Below are 23,804 nucleotides of genomic sequence, written 5' to 3' on the forward strand. Positions count from 1 at the left end.
TCTGCTACGACTATGCTCGCGTGGTCTCCAATGTAAAATGTTTCTCGTCCACCTTTCGTTGTTTTGCCGTGGCACGTGTCCTGTCCTATCCAGCTCCATTTCATTTGCGCAATTCTTCCAATAACATATTCCACCTTCGTCCTGTTTCGTACGTCCCATTTCGAATATGTTCTCTCAGAGATACTCCTAAGATAGCTCGTTCGATGACCCTCTGTGTTGTTCTTAATATATTGGCTGTAATGGATAACCCTGTAAGTGTCACGGTCTCCACTCCATAAGTCATAACTGGTAGAATACAACTGTTGAGTACCCTTTTTTCTAGATTTATTGGTATCTTTTTGTTTTTCAACACATCACTGAGTCTTGCAACTGCTGCCCAATTAATTCAGATTCTTATAGCTATCTCGTCCGTTTGATTCTGATGGCCTAGTTTGATCATGTGACTCTTCGACACTTTCGATCTCACTTCCAACTAAGTCGATTCTGATATTTTGATTTGTCATCACTTTTGTTTTATTTAAATTCATTTTTAAACCGCCTTTCTCAGATTCATGTTTAAGCATCTTTAGTGTGTAGATTGGGTCTTCTGTATTGTTGCTTATGAGCACTATGTCATCGGCAAATCTTAGATGACTTCCTTGCGTTATTCATTCCGTTTAATACGGTCCAGAGTTCTATGGAATCGAATGCCCCATTGTACAGAAAGAATAACAATACAAATGAAATATTAACGGTAGGCGGCCAGCAGTCAGAGAGAGTAAAAAATATATTTGCTGGGAACGATAATCACAGAAAATAACGATTATACTCCAGAAATAAGTGAGAGAATTGAAAAAGCACGTGCCAACTTCGTGAAAATGAAAAAGATTTTATGCAGCAAAGATCTGATATTGGCCCTCAGAATAATTAAATGTTATGTACACAGTGTGCTTTACTAAGGAGCTGAATCATGGACATTAAATCGAAATGCAATAAATCGACGAGCAAGACAGAGAAGAACTAGTTTTGGTGTTAGTGAAATAGTTTTGAGTATTTTTTTCTGTTAACAACCATTTTTAATATCTTTATTATAACCTTTTTGGACCTTATTCTGCGGTATCTCATGAAACTGATTACGCAAAAAGATCTCATGGGAATATTTTTCCTAAGAAACACGATGTTTTCGCCTTGCATATTTTGCCGAATTTAAAATCAAAATCCTGTTCTTTTCTTCTATTCTTTTTCTATCATACATTGAATTTATTCTCTCAGATATTTTTAGTTCTTAACACGTTGATGAACAGAACGTCTATAGACGACATTTTTAAAATAACGAGTTATGACAAAAAATCGGTAGATTTTTGTAGATTTTTTGTCACATTACATCTACAGATGCATATGAAATATAATACGACATCCATGGTCGTCGTCCACATGTTTACAAAAAACATATTGTTTCCATAAAACAAATTTAGCAATTTCGCTATTACACTGGCGGACAAAAAATTTAGGTCACTAGATGAATTATTTGATGCCTTGGATTTCCTAAACCTGTTGTCCGATTTGAATGATTTTTTTAGTATGGTATAGCTTTATTATTTAAGAATCTTAATGTGTTAATATTGTTGCTAGACAGGTAAATGTCATTTTATACCGGTTGTAACAATCATACTGTGTTTTTCCTTAAAGTTCGGAACACTCTGTGGAATATTATAGTATAGATAAAATATTAAGATTAGAACTCAATTGTAGCCTTAGGCTTTCTTAACATTTTCTTTGTTGATTCATTTGCTTATGTTGGATAATAAAAAAGTTAGGTACTTTAACAACTAGCCATGTTCTTCATCAATACAGGGTGTTTCTAAATAAGGGCGACAAACTTTAAGGGGTAATTCTACATGAAAAATAATGACAATTTGCTTTATAAACATATGTCCACAAATGCTTAATTTCCGTGATACGGGATGTTGAATTTTTTCTTACCAATTGACGGTTTATTTCTTGCTCTAAAACCGATTGAGATATGCAACTGAAATTTGGTAGGTTTTAAGAGGTAGTTATTGCGCATTGTTTGACATACCATTAAGAATTTTATATTCACCATTGGCGTGCATACGGGTATAAATATTTTAGATACATCCCGTATGCACGCCAATGGCGAATATAAAATTATTAATTGTATGCCAAACAATGCGCAATAACTACCTCTTAAAACCTACCAAATTTCAGTTGCACATCTCAATCGGTTTTAGAGCAACAAATAAACCGTCAGTTGGTAAGAAAAAATTCAACACCCCGTATCACGGAAATTAACCATTTGTGGACAATGTTTATAAAGCAAACGGTCATTATTTTTCATGTAGAATTACCCCTTAAAGTTTGTCGCCCTTATTTAGAAACACCCTGTATTGATGAAGAACATGGCTAGTTGTTAAAATACCTAACTTTTTTATTATCCAACATAAGCAAATGAATAAAAAAAGAAAGTGTTAAGAAAGCCTAAGGCTACAATTGAGTTCTAATTTCAATATTTGAGGCGTCCAGAGCAACAGTGGCCTAACCCACATCCCACAATTTTACCAAAATGCTTTTAATACAATAAAGTTATGCATTACTTCAGTGTTTTCAGATGCAGAGTGGCTTAAGCAACCATTGCTTGAACTAGTCTGCATCTGAAAACACTTAAATAAAGAATAACTTTAATGTAATAATATCGTTTTGGTAAAATTGTGGGATGTGGGTTAGGCCACTGTTGCTCTGAGCGCCTCATTTTATTTATGCTATAATATTCCACAGAGTCTTCCGAACTTTAAGGAAAAACACAGTATGATTGTTACACCCGGTATAAAATGACATTTACCTGTCTAGCAACAATATTAACACATTAAGATTCTTAAATAATAAAGCTATAACATACTAAAAAATCATTCAAATCGGACAACAGGTTTAGGAAATCCGAGGCATCAAATAATTCATCTAGTGACCTAAATTTTTTGCGCGCCAGTGTATATTTATTCTACTTTGCAAAATTCATATAGTGTCACAACACTTGCTTATACATTTGACGCACAGTCCGTCAACGTGTTAAAACGTTTATGTATAAACAAAATTTGTGCTAATACATTTTTTACAAGATTGCAAGTGGTCATAAAATTTTATTACCATTTTTCAGTGTGAGATAAGAGATGACTAACAACTGGAATATTTAGTTACCGAGAAACATAATATGCAATTAGTCTATGATGTGAGGCCGCTCTCGTCTGAAAAAAAATTCTGATTTGGTTTCTTTGCGGATTCCTATTCAAAAATGTCCCCTTTAAATAAATCAGAAGGGTGCCGGCGAAATTTTTGGGCAGAAATTGTCTAAACAATGTTTCTAAACAAATTACAAGATTGGTAATTGGTATTTAGTGTAACTCAATCTGAATCTTGCGGGTAACGCAATCTGAAGTTGGCTGCGGGGGGAAACTATGGAGTACGGTTCGGAAGCTTGGGAGTAGTTGCAACTGTGAGTTACTCGAAACCCAGCATAGATCGAGGTTGCGCCTTTGCGCCATATCCTATAAAAGAAAGTAGTTTTATCTTTTAGACTATGAATAAGGTGAATATTGATTTCTTCAGCCAACTCCAGGAGTTTCCCCCATTTACATATGGTGACTGCTTAAGTCCTGTAAACTGTAGGGTGGTTGTTGGTTTTCCATATTTTTGTCGTGCGATATGATTGGCGTATGTAATTGGTACATTGTAAATAATTAAATAAATAAATAAATTGTTTAAAAAACTATGGTAATAATAATATACAAAATTTAAAGAGAAGTAGTCCCGGTTGTGTGGTAGCTCCCGCATGAAAAATGCTTCCCATTCAGTTTCTCTGGAATTCCTGCTCAAAAATGTCTCCTTTAAACATTATGAGAAGGGTGCCGGACGGCATTTTTGGCCAGGAATTGTTTAAATAACTTTTTTCTACAACCGTGTTAAAAATGCAATTTTTAGCACTCCATACGAGCGTTAAAAATGCTACTTTAAGGCACTAGTGCTTTAAAAATTTTAAGGCACTGCAGTTAAAAGTGAAATGTCAAATTGTGAAACGTCAAAATATTTATATTTCATATTTCATTTATTAACATTAATATTAATAGTACAACTTGCTCAATTTGAAAAAGGTAGTTTAAAAGGTTTTTTAAAATTTAACTTAAACTGTATTATTGCATTTTTAACACGTTTGTAGAAAAAACTATTAAAATTTGTTAGAATATACGTAGATGTTATTATATATGCTCTGAGCTTCGCTGGTGTCGATCCTAGCGGATTACTATTCAACTTTCACCGGTAATTTTTAAATTTATTATTTAATTGTTATCGCTTAATATTTACAACGCTAAAAAGTAATTAAATTGTAATAGATTTTTTTAAGATTTTGCTAATCATTTTGACGTTCTGTTGATGAAATATTAATTTCTTACTTCGGATACTTTCACAATTATCGTGTAGATGGCGCTAAGATTAATAGAATAATTTATAATTAAATATTAAGGAACATTAAAAAACTTAAATTCAGTATTTAAAATATAAGTATATTTAAGGTAAAAATATATACCACAGCTTTGACCAACTAATATTTTTTATAATTAATGTTTTTAATTTTAATTTTAAATTAATCACTTTGACATTTTATGTCATATTTCCGGTAAACGTTTACAGACTTGTCACTACTGGCGTTCGGGAATGTGTAAATATCCCCTCTACGTACGGGCTCACAGCGTATAGTTGTTATGTTATGATTTACGTATTGACAGTATAGACGGTTTTGATGTAATGTCAAGAAAAATATAAAAATGGAATGTCAGTCAAGTTCAAGTAAAAGTTTTTGTAGGTATTGTCATTGTCCTGTAAATGAGAATGAATAAATTATAATTGTTGATATATAAGACGTTTGTAGAAAAAATATTGTATGATATACGTGTTAAAAAGTACATTTTTAAGGCACTCATGTAAATTGCAGAATTCGCTTCGCTGATTCTGCAAACTTTCACATGCCTGCCTTAAACGTGTACTTTTAAACTTTTAACACTTATATCATAAATAACTATTAAATTTTATTTTTAACGCGCATAATTAACAAGTAAAAAACAACGATTTATTTTTGAAATAAGCCCCGGTTACCCAGCAAAATCTTAAAATTAAATGTTTAAGCTTCGATTTTAGGCACTTATCAACTACAAAAATAATAATAATTATCAGTTTTCAAGCCTCTAACTCGAATATGCGTATGTTCGCATTTTTCAGATTTTAAATCGCTTATAACTCAAAAACTGTAAACTTGTCAGAAAAATGAAAACAAACTTTTTTTATTTTCCCGTGCAAAATAGAAGATTGTTGAAATATAACCTGCCGCAGCATTAAAATTGGATGGACGCATAATAACATCAACGAATTGAACGAATATAATATAGCTCATAGAGGAAGCTTTTATATAAAACAGATGGTCACGTTTATAAGGAGGCTTGTTGACGAGGGATGTTACGGCCGCAGAGCGGGCGGTGGTGAGATGACGGTGACTACGGACGTTGTCAGATCTATGCACCTCCATAGCACCTACTCAGTTGGAACGCAAAATCCTATGCTAAAACGTTACAGGGCCGTAAACTTCTACTCACTATATATTCTTTGATACATTTTAAAAAGAACGGTCTAAATTTAAGATAGAACCGACTACTCTTCATAATTTTGAAAAAAAAAATGTTTAAACTTTAATTCAAGCACTTGGCTATTTCAGATATATTAATATACATAAAACTAAGTTTTTAAACTTCGAAAATACGTATTATCGCATTTTTCAGATTTTAAATCGCCCTTAACTCGAAATCTATCAACTTTTGAGAAAAATGACAACATACCTTTCTTGTTAGAATGGCCCAAAAAACCTAAAAAAATATTTTCCCGAGCAAAAAGGATGATCTTTTGAATTTCTTAAAAAAAATTTTTAAACAATTTCTGGCCAAAAATTTCGCCCTGCGCACTTCATATTTCCTTAAAGAGAACATTTCTGAATAGGAATCCGCAGAGAAACCGAACCATAATTTTTTTTAGACGAGAGCGGCATCACATCATGGACTAAATGTTTCTTGCTAACATTACATTGTTATTAGGCCTTGATAAAATTACTGTCTAAACAATTTGGCAACAAGGCCAATTGAGCCAATGGGTGTAAGGACAGAATATTGTTCAGGTTTCTACATTATTACAGAGTCATCATGTAGAAATCTACAATTAAGTTGAAAATGTTACCACAGTAACATGCTACAGTACAGCCATCTCTAGGATCAGAAACAAATTAATTAAGGGTTCATATCAACCTTAACATAATTTCGTAGGGTGTATAGTACCTACACTTTCTACCAAGTATGAAAAGGATATGTCGAATAGTTTTAAAATACTTAGCAAAAATAATTTTTAAATAAAACACCCCCTAACTCAATAAGGAGCCATATTTTATTAAAGTGATTTTAGTTTAATCTTAATAAAAATGACAAAAAACGCATTTTCGGATTTTAAATCGCTTATAAGTTTAAAACTATTAACTTTTGAGAAAAATATCAAAAAACTTATTTTATTTAGAATGTCCCAGATAATCTAGAAAAAATATTTTTCGGAGGAAAATAGATTTTTGAAACGGATCGCGCCGCACCGGCAAAAAATCGGATAAACACGCATATTTAACAATTAAAAAACAACGGTATAAATTAAAGTTAGACGCTATCACTCTTCAGAATCTTGAAGCTGAATGTTCAGTCTTCAATTTAAGTGTCTGGCAACCTCAAAAATACTAATTTGAATATGAGTTTTTAAGCCTCGAAAATGCGTATTTTCGCATTTTTCAGATTTTATCGCCTATAACTCGAAAACTATCAATTTCTGAGAAAATTTACAAGATACCTTTCTTGTTCAGAATGACCCGCAAAACTCAAAAGCTCGCTCAAAAGTATATGTTCCGGAGCAAAAAAAGTGATCTTTTGTATTTGTTTAAAAAAATTGTTTAAACAATTTCTGTCCAAAAATTCCGCCCGGCACCCTTCAGATCTGTTTAAAGGGGACATTTTTGAATAGGAATCCACAAAGAAACCGAATCAGAAATTTTTCCAGACGGGAGCGGTCTCACCACATGGACTATATCTACTGGTTTAGGTTTAAATGCTCCCGCAGAGCGAAGATGGTCTTGTGGAGAATGGTTTATTTGAGTTCGTTTCACAATCCACTAAAGATTACCAGGAAGTAATGAGAAACTGGTTATTATACTCAAAACTTTCAAATGGGAAATTATTTATCATTTATTAAATGGTTAATTTTTGGTAATTATTGTTAATTTTTGTATTGTAACTGTTACGTATATTTATTTCGTTGAAATTATATAATAAAATAAAATAGAAGTATAACTTCTTACGTGCGTACAAAGTACACATCCTTTTTATGTCTCGAATCTCCTAAACCTGTCGTCCGATTTTAGTGATTATTTTAGTATTATATCGCCTTATTCTTTAGCAATATCGCTCTAATAATAATATTGCTAAACAGTTAAGTGTTATTGTATACCGGGTGTAAGAAAGATAGTGTGTTTTTTCCTCAAAGTTCGGAACACCCTGTGGAATATTCTAGCGTATATAAAATATTGATAATAAAACTCAACTGTAGCCTTGGGCTTTTTTAACATTTTGCTTTTTGATTCATTCGCTTATGTTGGATAATAAAAAGGTTAGGTATTTTAACAACTAGCAACGTTCTTCATCAATACAGGATTTTCTAAATAAGTGCGACAAACTTTAAGGGGAAATTCTGCATGAAAAATAATGACCGTTTCATTTATAAACATATGTCCGCAAATGCTTCGTTTTCGAGATACGGGATGTTGAATTTTTTCTTACAAACTCACGATTTATTTACTGCTCTAAAACCGGTTGAGATATGCAAATGAAATTTGGTAGGTTTTAAGAGGTAGTTTTTGTGCGTTTTTGGCATACAACTGTGAATTTTATATTTACCATTGGCGTGCATATAGGTCATATTACCCGGTCATAACCGTATGCACGCCAATGGTGAATATAAAATTCTTAGTTGTATGCCAAAAATTTCGTAATAACTACCTCTTAAAACCTACCAAATTTCATTTGCATATCTTAACCTGTTTTAGAGCAGTAAATAAATCGTCAGTTTGTAAGAAAAAATTCAACATCCTGTATCTCGGAAACGAAGCATTTGCCGACATATGTTTATAAATCAAACGGTCATTATTTTTCATGCAGAAGTTCGCCTTAAAGTTTGTAGCACTTATTTAGAAACACCCTGTATTGATGAAGAACGTTGCTAGTTGTTAAAATACCAAATTTTTTTATTATCCAACATAAGCGAATGAGTCAAAAGCAGAATGTTAAGAAAGCCTAAGGCCGCACATCAAAGAAACATGAAACGTAAATTACATTTCATGGAAATAAACCACTGCTAAACAAATATATGTCCGGCCATTTATGAAACTCTCCGAAAATAAAAATGTGTCATGAGCATGAATCACACTCGTTTCATTGGTAGGCGGACTTTGAGATTTGTTTAGCAGTGTTTTCTTTTCATCAAACATGTTTTTCGTTTCATACATGTTTTTCGTTTCATGTTTCATGTTTTTCATTTCATGTTTCTTTGGTGTGCGGCTTGCCTTAGGCTACAGTTGCGTTTTAATTTCAATATCTTATATACGCTTGAATATTCCACAGGGTGTTCCGAACTTTGAGGAAAAAACACACTATCATTGTTACACCCGGTATACAATAACACTTACTTGTTTAGCAATAATATTATTACAGAGATATTGCTAAAGAATAAGGCTATAACATATTAAAAAATCACTTAAATCGGCCAACAGGTTTAGGAAATACGAGACTTCAAAAATGACCAAATTTTTAAGTGGGCCGATTTTTATGCACGTACTAAGTTTAGTTCAAAGAACAAAATTAGTGACTCCCATAACTAATACATGTTGCTGTACATATCCGAACCATCATCTCGACCTTGAATAACCTTCACAGTGATTGTTTATTGCTTTAATTCAATTCTGTACTTACTAATGTGTTTTTATATTCTCATAATGAGGTCATCTATTTTAGGACCACATAATTAGATTACAATTATTGAAACTATTTATTTACTTTTACTTTTTTATTATTATTATTTTGTAATTTATTCAGAGAACTTTATGAGTCATTGATTTCATTTAAATGTTTTCCATTTTAATTTTATGGTTAAAAAATATAAGGTGAACGTATCAGCCTATCAGACGCCATCTAGTGACCTTCAAAAAAGTAATAAAGAATGCCAGTATTAGTGTTGCGCCAACGTAAATATTTTCTTGGTAAATACGCAAGTAAATACGCAATACAAAAAACACCGATTATAATTTTTCAAAATAGCAAACTGAACCAGTGTCCATCAGTCTCATTAAATGAATAGAATAGAAATATCTTTATAGGTAGGTATACCTATTCACAAGAATCGGTTGACAAACAAAAATACATGATTTAAAGACTCTAATAATTAAAGTGAATAGTGTCGAGATACAGTACTAATGAAACTTATTATCCAGATTTAGCCATACGGCTCACACTCCCCCTGAGGGAAAAATTGACTCATCCCAGATACCTAGGGTATCAAAAGGATTGAGCTCTGGTGGGACTCTTTCCGTGTTATCGAGCCCTAGGTGACTTGGAATGCAGGTGTATCTCCCAAAAATTTTCGTACACTTCTGGCTGTCGCAAGTAGTACAGCTTTCTGCATGGTCTTATAAAGATGTTCATTGAGACCCAACTTTTTTATGCTTTCGAGGAGGGTCTTCGGAATGACTCCAGTAGTAGACATAACAATAGGTATCGTCTGGGTACTTTGCATTCTCCATTGGCTCTGTATTTGAATTTCCAGATCTCTATACTTGGCGATCTTTTCAGTAAATTTACTACGTAGATTATTGTTGTTAGGTATCGCCACATCAATTAGTGTTGTTTGTCTTATTAATTTATTAACTAGTACGAGATCTGGTCTATTATGTGCCACTGTTTGGTCTGTGAACACAGTGCGGTCCCAGTATAGCTTGTAGTTGCTATCCTCAAGCATACTATCAGGAACGTATTGATAATATGGGAGATGGTCCGTTTGGAGAAGTCCCAGCTTGTTAGCTATCTCTTGATGAAGGATTTTTCCCACTGCGTCATGCCGTTCCTTGTATTCAGTTGCAGTAAATGCCTGGCAGCCTCCTGTAATATGTTAGATGGTTTCTTGGGCTTGACATCCATATCGGCATCTGTCGTTTTGAACCTAAAGGTAGACTTCCGCACCAAGCGACCGAGGCAGGAGACCGCGACAGGCGACAGATAGGCGAGGTCTCCCCACGACTGCTCTCAATGCAATTATATCAGGGTAGTTCTGCAGTCCGCGACCGAGACCAGCGACCAACTATCGTCTATTCGCGACCTGTCTGTCGCCTGTCGCGGTCTCCTGTCTCGGTCGCTTGGTGCGGAAGTCTACCTTAAGGGTCTTTGACGATATATTTCAGGTAATTTCTGGTTGGTATAACCTGATCCTGAATGGCCAGTAATGAACCCTCCGTTTCAGGGAACATCTTTCCTGATGTCAACCAATAGTTCGACGCTGTATTGTCGACATAGTCTTGGCTGACCTCATTGGGATGTCGCCCGTGCAGAGGTTTACCCATCCAGGTGCGCAGTTTTTCGTCCTTAGTAAGGTGGTTTATGCGCATTTCTGGTTCCCTTAGTTTGATCGGTGTTGTGTCATCTACTGCGCAAATTGCGCGGTGTTCCGCAAAATAAGTTCTTAAATTAGCAATCCGTTTATCTAATTGCTCACCTATATCCATAAGTCCTCTTCCTCCTAAATACCGGGGTAATGTCGTTCGTTCTACTGCACTTTTAGGGTGGTGTTTTATTTATTATTACTTATACATTTATTATTACTATATTATTACTGTATATTTATATACTTATATATTTATTATTACTTTTACTATAACTTATTATTATTATCCCGGTTTATTATAGCATCCTCCCCTTCCGGTTCCCAGTTTCCAGCTTCGTCGGTAGTTCCAGTCGTCAGGGTGAAGGCTCCTTTCCGACATTGCCTTCTGAATGCCGCCTAGCCAGGATTGTTTCGTCCTTCCTCTCTTCCTTCTTCCCTTGTTTTGGCAGCCTGGCGTCGTCCATTCTTTGCTTTGCTCTTCTGCTTTGAATTTCATCTATGATGGTTGACTTGACTCCCATTATATTTCTGAGTTGGTCATTGTATATTTGTTCAAACCTTGATTTTCTAGCTGATCTTCTCCAGAAGTCCATTTCCCATGCAAGTAGGCGTAAGGCGATTTAGTAAGTTGCCATGTTTCGCATCCATGAAAATTATACAGTTATTATACAATACTTATTTAAAATTGAATATGTATTTATGTATTATAAAAATTGTATGTTGAAATAAAAGAACAACATAAAATAAAACATTTCTTAACACCCTACATATTAAGGCGGATATACATATGCGCTCTGCTCGGTGTGCGAGCCGCTCGCGCGCAGCGTATTTGTCAGATTAGTACGTGTTTTCAAGTGACGCACAAACGGCACGCACACGGCGCACCACGATCTAAATTCTGTCGGTTTTTCAACAAACGCTTTGATGGTTCGCAGTACGTATTTGGACGGGTTTGCGAGTGGTTTGTTGGTTTTGGCGCGTCTGAGTTGAATATTTGTTAGTAATGGAATGGTCGGAACTGTCGGAAGGAAATATCTAACTTATTGATGTTTACCGTGGAAAATCATTATTGTGGGATCCTCAGTAAAGAACCATTTAATTTAAAGAAACAACTTAAATCCGATCTGAACGGAAATAGAAGCTGAAATAAAAAATATACATGCGGACCAATGTAAAAAAGGTTAGTTCATTGTTGTACTAAAAATAACATGTTGTATTAAAAATAAGATTTACTATTTTATTTGGGCATAAGCCACAATTCGAGTTTGACATCAGGGCCCGGATTACGTACACTCGATACGCATCGTATCCGCCATGTTTTACCGTAGCGCCTTATGGAAAAACATGGCGGATACGATTCGTATCGAGTGTTCGTAATCCGGGCCCAAGTTTACTTGACCTTTCGACTTTCACTTCGGAAATAGTTATCAATATCAAAAAAACATTCATAAGCTGATATATATATTATGTGTCACCGGAAAGCGAAATAGGTAACGCACAACTTGGAGAACCTATAGTTTTCTAACTTCATGTTTGGTGAAGCAACGCAGTTGAAAGAAGCAGATATATTATAATTGTGTCACCGGAAAGCGAAAAAGGTAAGGCACAACTTGGAAGAGCCTATAGTTTCCTAACTTCGCTTCTGGTGAAGCAACGGAGTTGGAACAAGCAGATATATTATAATTGTGTCAACGGAAAGCGAAAAAGGTAACGCACAACTTGGAAGAGCCTATAGTTTTCTAACTTCGCTTCCGGTGAAGCAACGGAGTTGGAACAAGCAGATATATTATAATTGTGTTACCGGAATGCGAAAAAGGTAACGCACAACTTGGAAGAGCCTATAGTTTCCTAACTTCGCTTCTGGTGAAGCAACGGAGTTGGAACAAGCAGATATATTATAAGTGGGTCACCGGAAAACGAAAAAGGTAACGCACAACTTGGAAGAGCCTATAGTTTTCTAACTTCGCTTCTAGTGAAGCAACGGAGTTGAAACAAGCAGATATATTATAATTGGGTCACCGGAAAACGAAAAAGGTAACGCACAACTTGGAAGAGCCTATAGTTTTCTAACTTCGCTTCTGGTGAAGCAACGGAGTTGAAACAAGCAGATATATTATAATTGGGTCACCGGAAAGCCAAAAAGGTAACGCACAACTTGGAAGAGCCAATAGTTCTCTAACTTCGCTTCTGGTGAAGCAACGGAGTTGGAACAAGCAGATATATTATAATTGTGTTACCGGAAAGCGAAAAAGGTAACGCACAACTTGGAAGAGCCAATAGTTTTCTAACTTCGCTTCTGGTGAAGTAACGGAGTTGAAACAAGCAGATATGTTATAATTGTGTCGCCGTAAAGCGAAAAAGGTAACGCACAACTTGGAAGAGCCTATAGTTTTCTAACTCCGCTTCTGGTGAAGCAACTGAGTTGGAACAAGCAGATATATTATAATTGGGTCACTGGAAAGCGAAAAAGTTAACACAGGGCTTGGAAGAACCTGTAGTTTTCTAATTTCATTTCTGGTGAAGCTACGCAGTTGAAACAAGCAGATACATTACAATTGTGTCACCGGAAAACGAAAAAGGTAACGCACAGCTTGAAAGAACCTATAGTTCTCTAATTTTGTTTCTGGTTGTAGGAACAAGCAGATATATTATCGTAGGGGAGCAAAGTATGCTAAATGTGCAGTCACTCGAGCGCTTTGGGGACCTATTGGGCTGTGAGTATTAGGTCCTAAAACCAAAAAAAGTTAGGTAAAATTTTCCATTTTAGTGGGGACTTCCCATTTTTTAATTTAATTTTCCATTTCCTACAATCTTTTTTCCGATTACAGCGCCATCTATCCATAATTAGAAAAAATGTTTCGAATAAAAGTTGTTTATTTTTATACAAACGATCCAAATCTGCAATAAGAAATGGGGGCTACCACTTAAGATTTTAAAGTAACCCCCCACCTCACCTCTGTGGGGGGTCGTGTTTGGAACCATTCGATAGATTTTTCAAAAATATTAATAAAGTGTATTTTGTAGTTTTTCGATATAATGTTTATTTTGCGAAAGATCGCGGGATTTGTATTTAAAATTTTAAATTTACCCCCCTCCCTCTCCGTGGGGTTCATGTTTGGTATTTTTCGATAGATTTTTGAAAAATATTGAACACGTAGTTTTTAGTTTTTCAATCTGACGTTCATTTCGCAAAATATTCGCTTTTTTTTTGTGAAACTTTTTGACTCACCCATTTCCGTACGCCCCGCTCAAATCGTCATATTTTTGAAATATAGACTCTTTTGCATGTACTTAACTTACCTAATCTTAATCTGACAATTTCGAGTATTTTTAAGGATAGATTTTTTTTCGGGCCCCCCTGAACGAACCCCCCTGTGTTAAGAGCCAATAGATGGTGGAGGTACATCTGCAGGGTACAACGTTTCTCCCCATATGATAATCTGACGCGCTCGAGTAACTGCAAAAATCCCCGCTTGGGCTCCCCTACCATTATAATTGTGTCGCCGGGAAGCGAAAAAGGTAGTTCCCGAAATGTTCGCAAACTGTGGCTTATTCCACATAAAATAGTAAATTGCATAAGATGACACAAGAAAATAGTTTCAGAATAATACCAAAATAAGATGTAGTAGAAGTACAGGACAGAGACATGATTATCTACAATTACTAAACGTTCGTAAGTTTCCTCTGGTCAAAATGAAAAATTTTAACGAACATTAACCGCGCCACGAACGCGCGGCGCTCACACGGCGCGGATATGTATTTCCGCCTTTACCTAAATTAGATATTTACATACTGTTAACTACATATTCCCTGAATTTAAAAGAAAGGCTACAAGAAATTTAAAAGAGAACTTAAAATTTAAAAACGGATTGTGTTAAAACAACAAAATACATTTTTGTTACCTTCAGAATTTAACTATGTCACAAAATAATCAATTATCGAATACGATACGGTTCAAGATCAGTTATAAGATGGCTTACATATTTCTTAAATTGGATAAACGTAAAGTGTAATGTTGATTGCCCGTTACAATAGCCTTTAAAACCAAGTTTTATTAATTCCATGTTGTGCTGAGAGGTTTGAAGTTTGGCAACAAGTAAAATATGAGGTGTAATGACATTGACATTTGTTTTAAAATTGACGTTTATTAATTTAATCTTTAGTTCAGACTAATATTGTTGGTAAGTGGACTAATATTTTTAAGAGTTAAGTTATGGTTTTAATAACCCTTTTAAATATTACATTTTGCCAATTCCATAAAACAAGAATAGGCAATTATTTTGCTATATAATTATTGTTTAATTATATTGTATAATTGCTTATTTATTACAAGTGGTCAATAGATTCTCGGAAGTACCGTAGTAGGTATTTCAGCATCTTTTTTATTACAAAGATCGTATTACAAGAATAAAATTATTTGCTTTCAATATTCGCATTTAGTAAAAACTTGGTACGTTTTCCTTGAGATTGTGTAATTCTGTCTCATAGTCTGTGTAGGTGTAGTTATACAGTGTGTCCAATTAAGTAGGCACCGCATGGAAAACTTCTTTATTTTTAGTGTTATGAGAAAAGTTATTTTTTATAAAAAGTATATGAGCATGATCTAAAATACTATCATCAAACTATTAAATTTTTTAGCCATGTACGAGGTCTGTCAAAAAATATGAATTTCGGTCAAGAGTAAATACTTAAGAAAAGTACTTACCACCTTTATATTTCACAATATTTAAAATTATTATGAAAAGTTGTTTGGAATTAAAAATTATGTTCTAATATGCTAATAAATTCTTCTAATTGAATTTTTTTCCCCAAATTACAGATACTCAACGTTATTTTTATTTATGATAACTCTGTTATTATTAATTTTACGAAAAAAAGTTATTCTTTATAAAACGTTCTGCATGGTCTAAAAACTAAGATGCAACTACTATAAGATATCAGATTTTATCAATTTTATACGAGTTATGTCAAAAAATAAAAACTTATCTCAAGAGTAAGGTATTAACTTATATTTTTCACAGTACATATTGAAAAATGTTATATACAAAGTTGTTCGGTATAAAATGTGTTGTAAAATTAATAAAAATTTTATATCTTATGGTTGCATCTTAGTTTTTTGACCATGTAGAACTTTTTATTAAGAATAAGTTTTTTTCGTGAAATTAATAATAACGGAGTTATCATAAATAAAAATAATGTTGAATATCTCTGATTTGAAAAAAATTTTCAATTTTTTTTATAGAAGAATGTAATTGGATATTAGAACATTATTTTTAATTCCAAACAACAGTGTCAGAGTGGTTATGAATATGGAGCGAAACTAGATACAGGAATTTTGATAAAGAATTCATCAAGTCTTCCTCTTCAGCCTGTTTGCATCCACTTCTGGAAAAATGCCTCCACTCTTCTCTGTTTTGGGCTATTTAGTGCCAGTTTGGTTTTGATGTCGTCTAGCCACCGTTTTGCGATCTTCTACTACGACTGTGCTCGTATTGTCTCCACTGTACAATGTTCCTCGTCCATCTTTTGTTGCCTTGTCGTGGCACGTGTCTTACTCAGCTCTATTTCATTTTCGCGATTCTTCCAATTCACCTAAAATAACTAGATACCTCTACCCGATAGAGTGTAGACCTACTTCAGGGATTTAGCATCTGGCCTACGCGGGCTCCTGTAGCGCGGGTTCCTGAGTGTAGGAAGAACCTACACTCCCTACTTCGAGGAAACCAGGCCCAAACTCCAGTATTATCATACCGAAACCTTATAACTCTTTCCTATTCCCCTTAACACTCGCCAACTCCTCTTGCCAGTATGGTGAGTTATGGCCATGGCTAAACCCTAAATAAGTTTTGAAACAACAGAATCTGGTCCCCAGATGGGTGCTCAATCCCACAATCCTATGGAGGTCAACCTCATGGAATCAGGGCAAAAACAGGACATCACCAGTTTTTGGTGAAGGAGTGCGGTGTTCTTTCTTTCACAAACCTTCATCTTTTATGTATTTCTTATGAGCATTGCGTCTGCAATAACATACGTCATATTTCCGGTGGTACATAAATTGTCTGCATAGCAGACCTGTCCCTACAGATGCGTCTGCGATTTCAGACACTATAGAATGGATTCATCATGTACAGTTCTTAAAATACATCTAATCTAAATATGTTGAGCACGCTACTTCTTTCACTCCATAAACTTTTGTAAAAACTTGCTACTTTTTCTAATAAGAAAATATTAATATTAATACTATGTATATGCACTTTTTTGTGGGTAGTAAAGTAGACTTCGTTCATGGCAAAATCCCATCAAGAATTTTGCAAACGGCTTAGTATAAAATTTTATTAGTGTCTAGCATTGAAGTGAATTTTTTATCTCATTCAAGAAATATGTATTTATGTGCAGCTATGACATTGAAGTATATGAAGTTATGTAAAACATGAAATTCAATTATATTGTGTAAATCATAAATTTCTTTATTGTTTTATGGCAGAAAGCAGTGCCAAAATATTTCTATATATAAATTGCTACTAAATATAAGTTGGAAAAGAATGTTCATAACTCAGATATTAAAACAATGTTTAAAAGCAGTGGAGAAGGAAGTGAAGCAATGCAAAAACACAAACAAATAAGAAAGTCAAAACAGTATTCACAACAAGTAACAAAAATACCTCTGACCAATCTCCCGCACAAAAATATTTAATAATGTTTAACTACTATAACCCTTTAAGTTACTTGATTGATGGTTTTCGTTATGATTTATGATTGGGTTCGGGGTGGTTCCAACTCTAGGTGTTGATTAAATAAAACAAATTAAAATTTAAATTAAAATTAAATAACATTAAATAAAATTAAATAAAATTAATGAAATTAGATAAAAATAATAATAAAATTAAATAAAAGTAAATAGAATCTAATAAAAATAAATAAAATTTAATAAAATGAAATAAAATAAAAAATAAGTGGAATTAAAAAATGAAATAAAATAAAATAAACGAAAATAAATAAAATACTTAAATTAAATAAAATGAAACAAAATTAATTAAAATTAAATAAAATTTTATAATTTGCTGCTTAAACTGTCTATCATTACCTTAGTTCTACTCACAAATTGAGTACTAGGAATCAAAATTCATTAGATTTTTACCTAGATAAATTGACATATTGTGGAATGCATAATGTAGATTCCCAATGTTTATTCATTTACCGTTCCGTATATCTTGTAAATTGTAGAAGGATCGGATTCAAGTGTTACCAGAATTTTGTTTCCCAGCGTAAGAAATCTGTAGTTCTCTTGTTCTTTACATTCCTCGTTGCTTTAATAACACAGGTCTGCGACCAAAAAATTGTTTAAAATTTAATAAGTGATTTTCACATTGTTCTCAACACTGATGCAGTGAAAAATAGTGAAAAAATTCCATCACGTACAGTTGTTTCACAAAATGATTAATAAAGAGTTATTAGGAGAAACCAGCCATAAGTGATTTTCATACTGTTTTCAACGCTGATTTCGGGAAAAATAGTGAAAACATTCTATCAAATACAGTTATTTCACAAAATGATATAATAAAGAGTAATTATTATGAGAAAGCAGCAGTATTTTGTACACTACTACGATCCTGGCACGACCGATCCCATTCCATTCTCACAATTTGAACTGAACGATTTAGTAAGAGATCTAGGCCTTTCTAAAGAATCGGCAAAAGTTTTAGGATCTAGAATAAAAAATAAACATATGCTGGTTCCGGATACATCTTTCTCTTGGTATCGATGTATGGAAAGGGAATTTGTATCTTTTTTTCCCAAGAAGATGACCTGGTGTTAAGCAAACTCTGCTACTCAGACCACAAATGTACACTATGTGGTGATTTAAAAGTGATTTCAATGCTGCTTGGTCAACAAAGTGGCTATATAAAGTTCCCTTGCTTATTCTATGAATGGGAAAGTAGGGACAGAAAGCAACACTACATAAAAAAGATTGGGCCTGAGCGAAAGCTTACAAGTAGGAGTTAAAAATGTTGAGAGGAAAAGCTTTATGGATCCCAAAAAGTCATACTTCCACCACTTCACATTAAGTTAGGGCTGATTAAACAATTTGTCAAGGCACTGAATAAAGAAGGGGAGTGTTTCAGATATCTTTGTGGACAGTATCCTGGTTTATCCACGGCAAAACCAAAGGAAGAAATCTTTGTAGGACCGGACATTAGAAAACTATTGAGAGATCCCAACTTTGTGAACAAAAATGAAAAGGCGACTTGGACATGTTTTAAATTAGGTGTTACCGGTTTCCTCGGTAACAAAATAGATCCAAACTACAAGACAATCGTCGCAGACATGATCGACAACTTTAAGAAGTTTGGCTGTAACATGAGCATTAAGCTTCACTTTCTCCACTCACATCTTTAGTACTTCAAGGCAAACCTTGGTGATGTCAGTGAAAAGCAGGGCGAAAGATTTCACCGAGACATCAAAGAAATGGAAAGAAGATACCAAGGAAGATGGAACGCCAGCATGATAGCAGACTACTGCTGGGTGAAGAAAAGAGATGATCCTCAACGATTCTACAGCCGGAAAAGCAGTAAAAGAAGCTTCGGCAGAAAGCGAAAGCGTTATTATAAGGACTTATGAGCTTAAAAATAAATGTAAGTGTAACGGCAATGTAGATTAGAACATGACTAATAAATAAAATAAATTTTATAACGTTGGAAAGAGGTGACAAATTACTTACATTTTGTTATTATACCCAAATATACCCCCTACTTTGTGAGAAAACCTGACGTGATAGACAAACATGATTTACATTTTTTAAATCAGCGCTGAAAACTACATAAAAGTCAGTTATCAAATTTCAAACAACTTTAAAAAAATATATTTTTGCAGGCCTGTGTAATTAATCTTTTAAAAAGCAGTGGTTATTTATGTGGGTTAATAGTAATATGTTTTCTTTGCAGATCTCCACTATACATCCCCGCTTCAACTTCAAGTGTACAACAGAGACATCACGAAGTAAGAAGCGAACCGGTAAGGGTCTGGAGAGACCCTAACCTGTTGCTAGAGGAGCCGCATGTTCGGCACATACATAGCGTTCAGCATCAGGTAAGCCAAGTTGGATTTTTTTGTAATCAAATGAAATAAAAATTCATTAAGTTGATGACAATTTATTTTGAATGCAAAACTTCTATGAGTCTATAAAGTCTAAAGGAAAATGTTAGTAGAAGTGAAAATCTATGTTAAATATTATGTTTATATGGGATGATGCTCGGTTCACATTATTCCAATTCCAGTTCAGTAATAGAGTGAGTAATACAGTCCATTTCTAGACTGAATATCGTCCACACTATTCCAGTCATTCAAAAGCTTTAAAATCGATTCTAGTCATTCAAAACATCGGTTAATCAAGCTTTGAATTACAGTTCACACTGGATTCACACTATTCCAGGGGCGTTGAAATGGAGAATGGAGCTTTCCACTGCATGGATTGTCGCTTAGTTCCAGAGTCATCACTTTGCGATGCATTCCAGGGTCTCATCAGAACAAAAAATATGTTTACCATGCCTCTATTTTGCCATTAGACCGCCAGGTCATTGGACACAAGCTTACTACACACTGTCATCATGTTTAGTTTCTTATGCAAAGCTTGTTTCTTTATTTATCAATGTCCACATGTTCATCAAAGGCCCTAATTCTTAATTGACGGTCTTTTCGAACCATTTCGATATCACTTTTTGAACGTTGAACTTACCTTTTGAAGTCACAGACCGGCCGGGACACACGTCGTTTAAACATCCTCCCTCTCCGCGCTAAAAAGATTCGTATCAATCTAAACTATGCTAATTAGATTGATATGAAATCATCCCCTTATTACTGTTTGCAAAGTTTCATAGCTTTCCAAATCGGACTTTCGTGTATCCAGTATTTTTTCAAGGAATTTTTTTCATCTTCGTTATTTGACTATTAGAATAAGACTGTTCGATGCAGCTGATTGAAATTTTTACCCAAGGTTAAGGGTAGATCTAAACCAGCTCCCTTTCACTCTTCTCGCTCCATAGATGTTCGCTTAAAAAATAAGTTTTGGAACATAATTATTACATGTCATATATGTTGTCTAAACAGCCATTCTTACTAAATCCACTGACCGTCTTTATAAGAGAAGATTACGGCGTCCTTATACAAGACCGGCCAAAGCAGAGGAATAATTATAAACATCGATATCTTTTTCTCTCAGTTTGTACAATAATTTTCTTCTCTCAGTTTGTATAAAAATACCGTGACCACCCTGACAAACTTCGACTAAATTACATGAAATGTAAATGAACTGCGTCATAAAAAATGGAGTATAACCAGCTCTTTAGAGAACAGCAGTAAAGGGAATTTAAATAATCATCATGGAACCTTCAGAATAAAGTCATGAGGCGTTTGAGACTACTGATTTCGGAAGTGTTTTTACAGCCAACAAGTAATAGTAATAAGTAGTGCAAATAATCGATTAAAAGTCCTTACACTTTTTGTCGAAAAGTTGAAAATGGCGGAGTTATTGAACAAAAACAATTGCTTTAAAATCAATCGGGTCTTACGCTCGCGCCTTTATCACATACGTACTACCTTAAATATTGATTTTATCAAAAAAATGAAAGAGGTCAAAATTGTACAAAACTTAATTCTCTTCATTTTTGTATAGATTAAAATTTGTTGTAAAACTAATAATAAACGAGATAATTCAATAAATCAATAATGATGCTCTGTCATTATTTTTCCCCATAGCTCGGAAAATATGGACCGCACGAAAAAAATTGTAATAAACGAAATTATAGAAAATCGCATTTTCAACAATTTCAGTCTGTATATTTTTTGTCGAAAAGTTGAAAAGGGCGGAGATATTGAGCAAAAACGGTTCTCGTTTAAAATCAAGATGGCGGCTAACGCAACGGCGGAATTCAGTCGAGATTTTAAATTTACACTACTATTGACCCTCCCTAAAGATTAGAAAAATAAAATTTGGGGCAGCTCCTAATTTAAGGTTAGGCCAGTTATTCGTCTAACCCGACTGGACTAGGTCACTAAATACAAATATGCAATTAGAATAGATCTCTGAAGCACATGATGTCCAGGGTTACTGCTAAGGTACGTTATGTAGAGTTCGAAGGTTTTTTGCCCTTAATTGATGCAAACAGATTACTCGAGGGTTTTTGGGATCGCTGAACACGAATACGTCATTAGAACCGACCACCGGAGCATCTGGCGCCCAGAGTCACGTCATCTAGAATCTAGAGTTTCGAGGGTATTCGGCACTAAATTGATGCAAACAGATTGCTAGGGGTTTTTTGGTGTTGCTGTACACGAATATGACATCAGAACCGACATTCGGAGCACCTAGTGCCCAGAGTGACTGATATACATGTCATCTTCTGGAATTTCGAGGCTTTCCAACAGTTCATTGATGCAAATAGATTACTCGGGGGTTTTTGGGGTTGCTGAACACGAAGACGCCATCAGAACCGACCTCCGAAAATCAAAAACCCTCGTAATTACATAAGATGACGTGCATATCAGTCACCCTGGCCACTAGTTTCTACGAGGGTCGGTTCTGACTTCATATTCGTATTCGTGTTCAGCAACCCCTAAAAACCCCCGAGTAATCTGTTTGTATCAATTTAGTGCCGAAAATTCTCGGAACTCCAGAAGATGACCTGTGTCGGCAGTGACCCTGGAGAAAAGTGCTCCGAGGGTCGGTTCTGTTAAAGTATTCGTGTTCAGCGATCCCAAAAACCCGCTAAGTATGTAATCTGTTTGCATCAATTTCATACCGAAAACCGTAGAGACTCCAGATGACGTGTCTCAGCAGTGACCCTGGGCACCAAATGGTTCGGAGGTCGGTTCTGGTTACATATTCGTGTGCAGTGACCCCAAAAACATCCCGAGTAATAAAATCTGGCCCTTTACTGATTTTGACATGTTTATGCACTTTTGGATGCATTTTATGCACTTTAAAATTAAATTGTGCATTTCCACCTATTTTTCTATTATATAATTTTTTCCTGACATCATCCTGAACGCAACGCAAAAAGTTGTAAGTCGATAGGTGGTGTATTTAAAAATCGATTTATTCCGGTGTTTTTAGTGGTAAATGCCCTGGTCTATTCATTTTATCAATGAAATTCGATAGTTTCAAGATATTCCAGAAGCTGCTACAGATAAAATGTTTTAACAACCCATTAATCATTCCGAATTAGTGGATGGGTATTAGTACAGTTAAAATAATTAAGACGATAATGATTTAATGAGTTAAATTTCAAGTTTTTTCTACTTTAATGACAAAAATAGCAAGCTCATTAGTAGAACCCAATTAAAAATTATTTTGCACATCATATTTGAAACATTAATTGGTTGAAAAATCTCAGTTTTGTTGGCAAAAAAATATATTAATTTGTCTGGACTAAATTACAGTTCTGTTCATCTTAAGACAGATTGATATGTTACTATCAACATTAACACAGTGTTGCCAAACTGAATGTTGTTATTTTGCGTGTACATTTTCCCAGCGATCTCCGAGGGTACAATACATAACATTTTACTTTAAACTACAAAGCTAAATCCTACAGAAAAACGAATACGAATACAAAATATTGTATGTATTTTAATCTCTAACAGACATTTTATCTCATTTTGATAATTATGTTAATATGTAATAATAGCAATTCTTATATAGGAATAAAATTTACTTTTGTTATCAATGTGAAAATTTATCTAACTTCCACATTACAAAAGATTTGCAGTTATAACCGGTACCCATTGTATATATGTATATATTTATGATTCACTCACGATAGTGCTTCAGGAAGTGAGTACATTTTATCACATTCCTATCCGCATTTAACAATGGTAGAGTTTGTTTATCTACATAGTAATCTCTGTACTATGTCTTAATTAAATATTTTTTTAATAAAAATAGTGTTAATGCATGTAATGGTACATAATAAAATATCACTTATTTTATTAGGGATTCAGGGCCAGTTGTTCGAACGCTAAGAGCTAAGAGCTAGTGAACC

General features: G+C 34.3%; 1 protein-coding gene across 1 annotated transcript in view; it reads left to right on the forward strand.

Annotated features, from left to right (window-relative positions):
• Positions 1–23,804, forward strand: part of LOC114338582 (probable JmjC domain-containing histone demethylation protein 2C) — an 88,769-nt gene that overhangs the window by 24,770 nt on the left and 40,195 nt on the right. The window contains exon 4 of the mRNA XM_050651943.1: positions 19,710–19,854. Within this exon, the coding sequence (XP_050507900.1) occupies positions 19,710–19,854 (145 nt within the window). The remainder of the gene's footprint in view (positions 1–19,709; positions 19,855–23,804) is intronic.

This window comes from Diabrotica virgifera, chromosome 5 (genome assembly GCF_917563875.1).
Source record: "Diabrotica virgifera virgifera chromosome 5, PGI_DIABVI_V3a".
In the NCBI taxonomy this organism is placed as follows: domain Eukaryota; kingdom Metazoa; phylum Arthropoda; class Insecta; order Coleoptera; family Chrysomelidae; genus Diabrotica; species Diabrotica virgifera.